Source organism: Aethalodelphis obliquidens, unplaced genomic scaffold (assembly GCF_003676395.1).
Source record: "Aethalodelphis obliquidens isolate GAN/ISIS:26980383/991018 unplaced genomic scaffold, ASM367639v1 scaffold88, whole genome shotgun sequence".
In the NCBI taxonomy this organism is placed as follows: Eukaryota; Metazoa; Chordata; class Mammalia; order Artiodactyla; family Delphinidae; genus Aethalodelphis; species Aethalodelphis obliquidens.
Window position 1 is genome coordinate 238,943 of NW_020838032.1, and position 11,199 is coordinate 250,141.

The 11,199-nt window shown below is 34.4% G+C and overlaps 1 protein-coding gene and 1 pseudogene across 1 annotated transcript in view; one reads left to right on the forward strand and one right to left on the reverse strand.

Annotated features, from left to right (window-relative positions):
• Nucleotides 1–10,063, forward strand: part of ZNF782 (zinc finger protein 782) — a 50,637-nt gene extending 40,574 nt beyond the window's left edge. Inside the window, exons 4-5 of the mRNA XM_027094247.1 lie at nt 3,086–3,181; nt 7,233–10,063. Coding sequence (XP_026950048.1) covers nt 3,086–3,181; nt 7,233–9,112 — 1,976 coding nt within the window. The 3' untranslated portion in view covers nt 9,113–10,063. The remainder of the gene's footprint in view (nt 1–3,085; nt 3,182–7,232) is intronic.
• On the reverse strand, nt 350–3,079 carry LOC113613503 (NTF2-related export protein 2-like; annotated as a pseudogene).
• Nucleotides 10,064–11,199: the final 1,136 nt, after the last annotated feature.

Genomic DNA, 11,199 nt, shown 5'->3' on the forward strand with positions numbered 1-11,199 from the left:
AGACCTGGAGCTGCCAAGAAAAATGTTTTTAAGAAGTTTGCTTTTAAGCCACTGAGTGTATTCAGCACTCAGGTATCAATCCAGAACATTTTACACCTCTCTAGTAGATCAATTCACTTCATAGGAAAACAAGCCGACATTTAAAGAACCCGCATTTCTTAACATAAAAAGACACTTGAAGTTTAACCAAAAATAGATTTATTTTTCTTTAGATGTTGAGATGTAAAATCAATCAGTTGGTTCTTTTGAAGTATGTGGGCTTATGAAGATCTGCTGTTCTTTATTTTCTCTAAAAAGACAAAGTGTTAGCCACATAACAGAAACATGTTTTATAACAGATTTATTTGCGATATGCCGGGCTCACAGTGAGTATGTTAGTACAGAGATCATAGCTTTAATATTACTGGAAGAATGTCATTAGTGGAACTTACAAAAGGCATGTAGAAAACTAGCATTAAAGCTCTTAAGGGCAACAATTCAAACTGGCAGCTGCTAGAAAAGGTGCTGCTAGGAATAAAAAAAATATTAAATTTAGTTTCAGCACATACTAGTTTTTAGTGCTTCTACAATGAAATTAATTAATTCACTTAAATTTCTGTTGCTGGAACTAATGGACCAAAAGTGAATGGACTTTTGCCCCCTTTGACTACTAGCCCAATCTTGAAAATGGAAGCAGTCACTTGCAGTCTTCCACACGGTATTGTTAGAAGACTAAGCAGTCAGCAGGAAGTTCTGGTTGAAGTAATGTTTGTTTCCATCAAACTTCACAGTTCCACTGGTCACAAAAAGAACTGTAGTCTGGGCCTGAGTAGCTTGCTCATGAACTGGCTGGCAATCTAACATATTGACCTGGAACTCACTAGAAGGCTGTATCTCAAAAAAATTAGGGCTTCCAGTCCTGTAACATTTCCATTACATATTAAAGTGGCCTTGTCCAGATAGAGCCTGGTTAGTGCCTATCTTCTTTTGTCCATTGTCTCATAGTAAATATTGACAAATTCCGCAGCAGCTCTGCATGCCTGATCTACATAAGTTTTAAAATCCCTAACATTCCCAACTCTCGCTAGTTCCCATTTCCTACAGTACATTATTGTTTTAAAACACAATTTATTATTTTTTAAGAGAGTTCTGAAAATGAGAAAAGTTTATTTTTATCCTCTTGTTTCCAGATAATGGTGCTCTTTTTTCTATGTATTAATCCAAATTTCCACCCGATAGCATTTTTCTTCTGTCTGAAGAATTTCTTTTAGAGAATTAACTTTCCTGTAACACATGTCAGTTGGTGATAATTCTTTCAATTTTTGTTTGTTTGAAAATGACATATTTGCCAAGCATAAAATTCTAGGTTGACTTTTTTGCTTTCAGTACTTTAAAATTGTCACTTCATAGTCTCCTGGCTTGTATAATTTCTGACAAGAAGTAGACATTCATTCGTTTTCTTTCTCTGTACATATTATGTCTTTCACTATCTATTGAACATTTTCTCTTTATCACTGGTTTTAGCAATTTAATTTTAATGTATCTTGGTGTGGTTTTCTTCATGTTTATTCTCCTTGGCATTCAGTTAGCTTCTTGGATCCGTCGGTTTATACACTTCTTCAAAAACTGAACCTTTGCCCCTTATTTTTTCCATCCTCCATTTTTCCTTCTGAAATGCTAATTACACATGTTACATAACTTTATCCCACAGGTCACAGAAATAACTCTGTTTATTATTTTCCAGTCTTTATTCACTGTGGGTTTCTTCTTTCATAGTTTTTATTTCTATACTTTAAAGTTATCTATCTACCTTAGGTCATTTAACCTTCCTTATGTGGTATATATACTACTATTAATCTATCCAGTGTTTTTTTGTTTGTTGTTTGGTTTGTTTTCTCATTTCAGATATTTTTCATATTTAGAATTTCAGTTAGGAACTTCTTTTTTTAATAAATTCCCTTTCTATTCTCATCAAGGAGTATATTTACTGTTTTAATGGCCTTGATTATTAATTTTGTATGTGTCATTTCTTACTCTGTGGCTTACTGATTGATTTTTCTCCTTGAGTACAGTCATATATCCCTTTTATTCATACCTAGTAATTTTTTATTGAAGGCTAAATGTTGTGGATTTTATATTGTTAGGTGCTAGTTTTGTTGTATTATTTTAAATCTTTTGGGGCCTTTTCTGGAATGTAGTTAAATTACTTGGAATTAATTTGATCCTTTCAAGGTTTGCTTTAAGCTTTGTTATATTGGATTCAGAGCTCACTTTACTCTTGGACTAATTTGGCTCCTCTACCAAGTCAATAAATACCCTTCTGGTTATTCTACCCAATTGGCCATGGATTAGGAAGTTTTTCTACGCTGGCTAACAGAAACAGAAGTTCCTACTTCTCTGTGTGCTTTGGTAATACTTCAGGCTACTCTTTTTTCACTGGTCTTCCCCCCAACCTCAAGTGTTTTCCTTACACTTCCAAGTACTCAGGAGATTCTTCTGCATATAGAGAAATACACTGTATCTTTCTTTTCTTGTATTTTATTTTACAAATCCTAGTTTTCATGACTTCCTTAAAATCCACTTCTGTTGCCTTAACTTACTAAACCAGCTAGGCTCTGTTTTGGTGATCTCTTTTTGCATTATGGGTTGAAAACTCTCCAAGCAATAAGCTGTGATAAGCATAGGGCTCACCTCATTTGTTTCTCTATTCTCAAGTATCCCTGTCTGTACTGCCTGTTTTCCAGAGTCTAAAACCCATCTCATATAGTTTGTATGGTTTTTTTTAGGTGTCTGATATGAAGGGTAAATCAGGTCCTTTTACTCCATTATGGTCAGGTATGAAATTGGTCCTTACGAAATCTCATTTGAAGCACAGACATTGACTATTTTAGAACTTAATGTTATTTAGGCTTGTGACTTAAGGGTTTAAGAAGAGGGATCCGTTATGAGTGTAAGAAAATGTTTTTTGCTGTCATTTCTGCCCCCCCCCAAAAAATTCTAGCAAGCACCCTCAATGTACCACTTCTGAAGCTATACCTTTCTTCACATTCAGAAACAGTAAAACCTATGCAGCTAACTCAAGTGCTAAAGTATTTCCCTTTTACAGGGTACTGCTTTACAAAACCAGAACTGATTTTCATGTTGGAACAAGGAGAAGATCCATGGTTATTAGAGAAAGAATTTGTGAACAGAAGTTCCCCAGGTGAGTTATTGAATACTGGCAGAAGGCATCCAAGAAAATTAGATCCAAAGTGATCACCTAGAAGTGAGCAGTTTGAAATGTTTTTCAGCACTCTCCCATTAGAGGCCTTCACATTTGAAACATTAGAAATAATAGATCTATTAAAAAGTAGAAGGGGGACAACTAAAGAAAGGAACGTAATGTAAGTATGTTGATATTCTCATCTTTAAAAAATGGGAGCTAAGTGTACCCTTTGAAGCTGAAAAATTAAGTAATGGTTGTATATTTAACAGTAAAAAGATAAAAACAAAGAAAAGTTAATAAAACAACTAAAATTGGGAGTAAACAGATCAGAAGAGAGAAATAATCAAATTTTATCATTATATAATAATAAATTACTATATACAATCAAAGTAAATAGATGATTGCATAGTATAATTAGAAAGCATAAAAACTAGAGCAAACTGCAACCTTCCTTATTGTTTACATTTGACAGAGCAAAGAAAACAGATCTGTTACTAGAAAAGTTTCTTATAAAGCTGTATATCAAGGGTCCCCAGGATCATCATCAGGTTCATTAACTCACCTTGGAGGACTCAGCATATAGGCATACTCATAACTAAGATTTATACAGTGAAATCATACAAATCAAAATCAACAAAGAGAAAAGGTGCATGGGGCAAAGTTGAGAGAAAACCAGGTGTGACAACACATGTGAAATATGTACCTGGAAAGTTCATTTGAGATGAGGTGCCCAGAGTTTTCACTGGGGGCTGCTCATGTAAGCACCCTCTGTCTAGCATGTATCAAAATTGTAGGCTTTCAGATGGAAACTAGGTGTTCAGCATAAATATATTGTTTGTACAAACAGTTTAGGCTCATTGAGTCCCTCTTAGCAGTTCTGGGAATCTTGGGAACCATCTCAAAATCTAAGTTCCCAGATGCCAGCTAAGGGCTAATCTTGTAAACAGGCCTTTCTAAGGGTAGCAGTCTCAGGCCTGCTGTGTTAAACATTTTCTGCACAAAAGCTATGCAAACACACATAGAGTAAGACAAACATATCTGACATATGAACTACCAATGTAAATGGATCTTAATACACCTATTAAGAGAAAATGCTATCATACTGTTTCAGAGATACACCTAGAAAATAATTTAGAAAGTTTGAAAATACAGTCATGAGTTGTTAAGACTATAAACATAAAAACAACTCAGTGTTTATTTATCTCAAAGTTCAATTCAGGTCAAAATCAGGTGAGAAAAAGGACATTTTGATAATGCTAAAGAAGATAATTTTTAAAGGATACATAAAAGTTTAAAATATTAGTACACCAAATAAGTTATTCATCAGGATTCATAAAACAAAAAACTGCAAGAGTTATAAGGAGAAATAGGAACACATTAGATATAGTCAACCTTAATATGCCTCTCTGATTTCATTCCATAGCCTGTGGACTCTAGAATAGTGCTTGGCAAACTATGGCCCACAGGTCAAATCCTGCCTACTGCTTGTTTTGGTAAAGAAACATTTATTGGAACACAGCAATATCCATTTGTTTACATATTCAAACTACAAGGCAGAGTTGAATTGTTGCAATAGAGAGTGAATAACCAGCAAAGCCTAAAACATTTACTCTCTGACCTCTTACAGAAAATGTTTACTAACCTCTGGTCTAGACATTATAAATAGCATATTTTATAAAATGAATCTATTATGTTCTGAAAACAAAGCTATGCAAACACACCACATAACTATTCTGAAAACAAAGAATAAACCTCCTTTTAAATGACCTTGGAACATTGACAAAATGTAAAAGTATTTTAGGCAAATTCTACAAAGTAAAGATATTATTGTCAAATAACACTATAAATTGCAAACAATATGAGAAAATTTTAAATCCCTCTATCTTAAAATTAATAATGAATATATATCTTTAAAAACCTATTTTATAAAAGAGTAAGTTAAAACTGTACAATATCCAGAAATTATTTTTTAATGAGAAACATGTTTAGTAGACTCTTTGCACTATAGATGAAATGGTGCTTAGAGGAAACAATTTTAGCCTCATATACTTATTTTTAAAAGCAATAAAGTTTTAAAAGAAAACTAAGCAAAGCAAGAAATGTAATAAAGATAAAACATTATAGTTATAAAACGTTATAAAGACAAAAGGTGGTTCTTGGAACAAAAGCAAATAAAATAGCTAACCTCAGCTAGAAAAAGAGAAGAAAGCACTATTACTCATTTTAAGTTTGGGCTCAGATTCCTACTTCTATAATATAATCTTGGAATACTTTAGCCTATACTTTTTCTCTTACTTTTGTAAACTCAGCCCATTTGATGGATGTGTCAAAAGAAAATGAGATTCTATGTCAGGTAGCATATAGTTACTGAATGAGCTCCTTTCCTCACCTGGATTATAATGTCCCAAAAAGAATGGTCTCTGTTTCACTCTTCCTTTCTGGGTATTTGTCACATGATAAATATTTTTTAATAACATTGTAGGCTGATTCCAAAGTCAGGTGGAGAGAGGCATTTCATACTGATTCACTCAGAAAACACAATCCACAAATGTAAATGCCCAAGTCAAATTTCTGGGACTTTTGAATCATCTAATGTAGGTGTTGCTGGATCTGAACCCTTATATTAGTAAAAGAACTCTCTAGGTAATTCCTATGCATGGAGCTTTTTATGGACCACTAAATTTATATTACAGAGAGATGCAAAGTATATCACAGTGAGGGTTTTATTTTGGAAAGGTGAGCAAAGCTGCATAAACATATTTTATATTATATAAGATGCTATTGATTAAATGGTGAGCCATTATTTTAGGTACAACCAAGAGAGATGCTGCTCATTTAACTATGGATTTGCCATCAGTTTTATGATGCCTCTTGATTTCAGTGATGGTTATTTACTTTAAAAATTGTGAGTCACAGACATTTTTGCATGGAGCGTGGGTATCAGGAGGACAATAGCAATCAAATATGCACAGGAAATTTATGGTAAATAAATATAAAGGATACTTGTAGGGTTTCTAGGGCCAGTTTGAAACGTATGATCCTTAAGATTCTTACAGTGAATAAAAACTAGATATGTGGAAAAATAGATGGAAAATAGAATTAAGGATTGGACAGGGCATGACTGGTTTGGGGGAAATGAGTAAACAAATTGAAAAGAGGAAAGTTAAAAGATTTGATGATTAAGAGGGACTCACTATTGAACAACCCTAATATAATACCAAGGCACCAGAACCAGGAAAGAGAGGTGACTCCAATATAGGTGGAAAAATTACTTTAACTCTCATCAGTTTTTTCACTTCCACCAATACATTTATGTTTCTGTTTCTGATTATTTCTTTCAACATGAGAAAGTTGGTGCCATGATAATTTTTCTTTGGCCACACTACGTGGCTTGCAGGATCTTAGTTCCCTGACTAGGGATTGAACCTGGGCCCATGGCAGTGAAATCACTGAGTCCTAACCACTGGACTGCCAGGGAATTCCCCATGATAAATTTATTTTAGTGTTGATGTGTAGAATGGAAAAATGGAGCTCCAGTTGGAATCGTATAGACTAATGGTTATCAATGTAATCTGTGTTTGTGAATGTAGTCTCTGGTGTTCTTCCCTAATGCAAACTCTATCTCAATAAAGCCACTGAAAGCAATTCTCCATTGATACTTTTTGTTATCTAATTAGTGCAAAATCCTTGTTGAATTCATTTCAGTCTTTGTTTCGTCTGTTCCCAGGATTCAACTTTCTCAAATATATTCTTCTTTTTTAATTGTTCCTTTCCTTTATATCCTCTTCTCTACCTGGTTTTGAAAATTATACTTTAAGATACCAAATATAGATGTAATTTCATTTCTAGATTCCTCTCTGTCTTTCCACTAGAAAGAGTTTTTTTAACAACAAAATAAGAGAGAATATACACTTGAAATTACTTTATTTTTGGGAAACTGAGCCAGACACCAAGGAGTCAAATACATAATGGGGGATATGTATATAAATTTCACTCCATAATAAGTGTGTTAAATATCATTAAATATTTTTAATTTTCTCACTTTTAGAAGAATCCCAACCTGATGAACTCTTACAGGAGAGACTAGAAAACCAAGGCAAACATTTGAGGCAAGTTTTATTTGTCAACAAATCATTGACTACAGAGCAAGAAATTTCAAGAAAACTGTGTACTCTGGACATAAACATTTTCCCTGCAGAAACAATGCCTTGTAAATTTGACACTACAGGGTCTACTTACTTGCTTCTTAGCTCATTGACCCCACACTGTCAGTATTCAAGAAAGAAGGCTTATGAGCTTAATGTATGTGAGAATTGGCTCCTCAGTATTAAGGATCGCAGAACTAATACTGGAGAGAAATCTTTTGTTTATAGTAAAAGTGTGAAAGCCTTTGGACATAAAGACAAAGTTATTCAGCATCAGACAATTCAGACTTTACAGCAAACTTTTGAATATAATGAATGTGGAAAGGATTTTCTTGAAAAGACTGCCCTTGTTACATCTAAGGATACCCATCCAAAAGTGAAATCTTATAAATTCAGTAAATTTGGGGAAAACCAATATGATAAATCAACCTTGATAATCTCTCAGAGCAATCATCCAGAGGAGAAGAGTCACTATGAGTTTAATAAATATGAATATACTATTGATAAAAACAGAAATAATTTCAGTAGGATCACTCAAAGAACTGACACAGAAGGGAAATCTTTCAGCCAAAAATTATACATTAGAGAACAGCAAAAAATTCATATAGGGGTGAAACCCTTTGAATATGGAAAGAATTTCAGCCATAATTCAACCCTCCAAGTGCATCAGAGAATTCACACAATAGACCAGTCCTCTGACTATGGCACATGTACAGAATCATTGGCTTACCAGTCAACTTTCAATGTACATAAGAGAACTCAAATAACAGTGAAACCCTATGAGTGTAATGAATGTGGAAAATCCTGCGCTATGACTTCATGCCTGATTCAGCCTCAGAAAAGTCACACAGAGGAGAAACCCTATGAATGTCATGAATGTGGGAAAGCTTTCAGTGAGAAGTCACGCCTAAGAAAACATCAGAGAACTCACACAGGAGAGAAACCCTATAAATGTGATGGATGTGAGAAAGCTTTCAGTGCAAAGTCAGGCCTAAGAATACATCAGAGAATTCACACAGGAGAGAAACCTTTTGAATGTAATGAATGTGGGAAATCTTTCAACTATAAATCAATCCTCATAGTACATCAGAGAACTCACACGGGGGAGAAACCCTTTGAATGTAATGAATGTGGAAAATCTTTCAGCCATATGTCAGGCCTAAGGAATCATCGGAGAACTCACACAGGAGAAAGACCATATAAATGTGATGAATGTGGGAAAGCTTTCAAACTGAAGTCAGGTCTAAGAAAACATCATAGAACTCATACAGGGGAGAAGCCCTATAAATGTAATCAATGTGGGAAAGCATTCGGTCAGAAATCACAACTCAGAGGACATCATAGAATTCACACAGGGGAGAAACCCTATACATGTAATCACTGTGGGGAAGCTTTTAGCCAGAAATCAAACCTCAGAGTACATCACAGAACTCACACTGGGGAGAAACCCTATAAATGTGATGAGTGTGGAAAAACTTTCAGGCAGAAATCAAATCTCAGAGGACATCAGAGAACTCACACAGGGGAGAAACCCTATGAATGTAGTGAATGTGCCAAAGCTTTCAGTGAGAAGTCAGTCCTAAGAAAACATCAGAGAACTCACACAGGAGAGAAACCCTATAATTGTAATCACTGTGGAGAAGCTTTCAGCCAGAAATCAAACCTCAGAGTACATCAGAGAACTCACACTGGGGAGAAACCCTATAAATGTGATAAATGTGGGAAAACTTTCAGCCAGAAATCAAGCCTTAGAGAACATCAGAAATCCCACACAGAGAACTAAACATATAAATGTAATGAATATGGAAAAGCTCTGAGCTGGAAATCAAGTCTTGCAATACAAAATAAAACATGTAGGAGAGAACCCCTATGAATATAATGAACACTTGGAAGTTCCTGTGCAAGATAACAGCTTTCACTAAACATCAGAGAACTTACACAAGAGAGAAATTCTTGGAATATATTTTACACAGGCAGTCTCATCTTGCGTGCAGTCCTCATTGTAGATCAGAGAATTCAATTCAGCAAAGAAACTCTATAAAGATAATGGATACAAGAAATACTCTGTGCATTCAATCCTTGGAAAACTCACACTGCAGGAGAACCCTGGGAATGTAATGAAAATTTCAAAACTTTGTCCCAGCAATCAAAATTCATTCATCATCAGAGAAATCAAACAGTGAGAAAATTGAGAATGTAATAAATGTGAGATAACCTTTAGCCAAAAGCCAGCTTTCTCAGTAAAGCAGAAAATACATAGAGACCTCACAGTATATGAGAACAGACAAGAAATCAGGGTAATGGATGTGGGGAATCCTACTGTAAGTCACACCTCAGTTTGACTAACACAGGGTAATAACTATATGACATATAATGACTATTAATTGTTCACCAATGACCATTTCCTTTTTTCTCATGCCACACCTAGTCTAAATTTCTCAACTACTCTGTCATCCAAATGAGATCATATTTTTAACCTCTGGATAGTGAAATGTAGAAGTCAATGACAGGTCTTACTAAATACACCTCTCAAATTCTTAATGTTTTCTCCTGTCCCTTGTCAGAATGGAGTGGAGATTATCACCAGCAAAACCAAAGGGGCTCATGCACGGAAGATGAAAGAGTACAAAGTAGAAAGAAACAGGGCCAAAGAGTGACTGTTGAATGAAATTTTCTTCTGCATGTACACAGACATTTTGCTGTGATGAAATAAACTTGTTCTCTGCTGGGCTTCTACAGTTTGGGTATACTTAATACTGATATTTACTCACCAACCCTCAGTTAACAAAGCCTGTGAATGTGATTTCTGTGGACATGTGAACTCAGTGTAGTGTATCAGAAATATCACACAGGAAAAACCCCTGACAACATCCTGAATGACCATAGTTTTTACCCACAACTCTTCCTCCTTGGTCAGGTAAGTATCAGGGGAAGATATTTAACATTACAACATATATAGGTAATCCTTTACCCAAAAAATGATATCTCATTAAATATCTGATAATCGAGCTGTGAATGTGTGAAAGCTTTCAGTGAGTCATCAAAGTTTAATATCTCTCAGAGTTTGTAATAAGGGAAAAATTTATCAATTTGAGAAAGGTAAATAATAGCCTTTATGTTATATAAAAACTATTTCATATGTAATATTAAGACAGTTAATGAAATATAACAATATTGGTTCATAGATATTCACTAGAATAAGATTTTTAAAAATAAGAAAGAAATTGCATAAACTGCACAGTGTTGAATGTATGTGAATATTTTCTGAGTTCTCTATGTGTGTCTATGTGAGTGTGCATGCCACTTAGATGTTTGTTTTGTATGTACATTGGAAGTCAACTGCACTGTAATAGAATTATGTACCCCTTACTTAGTAACTATTCTGATATCAGCTATGATTTGCCACATGTATATTCATAACAAGTAAACCTTTTACAGGAAGTATCTGAAAATTCAGAATCCTATACCTCATTCCTTTTCTCCTGCTACCTCCTGACATGCGCATATAGGAAAGGCCATTGTTACTAAGCTGTCTTTTTTCAACAAAGTCAAACCATGTTTTCTGTGTACTTTTGCATCATCTCTGGGTCACTAATACAAATACTGTATTGAAGCATACACAGATACAAATATATATAAAAGTGTGTATATATTCTACAAATATATATAAAAGTGTGTGTATATATTCTATCTCTCTTTTCAATGTCACTGAGTCCTTCCTCAGTGGTATCAAGTATACTGATAATCCCTTTGAAGGCATTCTTCATTTATTGTTTGTGTTTTTTATATCCAGCATTTAAATTTTACTATAGTTTATATCTCTCTGCTGAAATTACCTATCTGATCTTGCATGTTGTTTAGCTTTTTTAC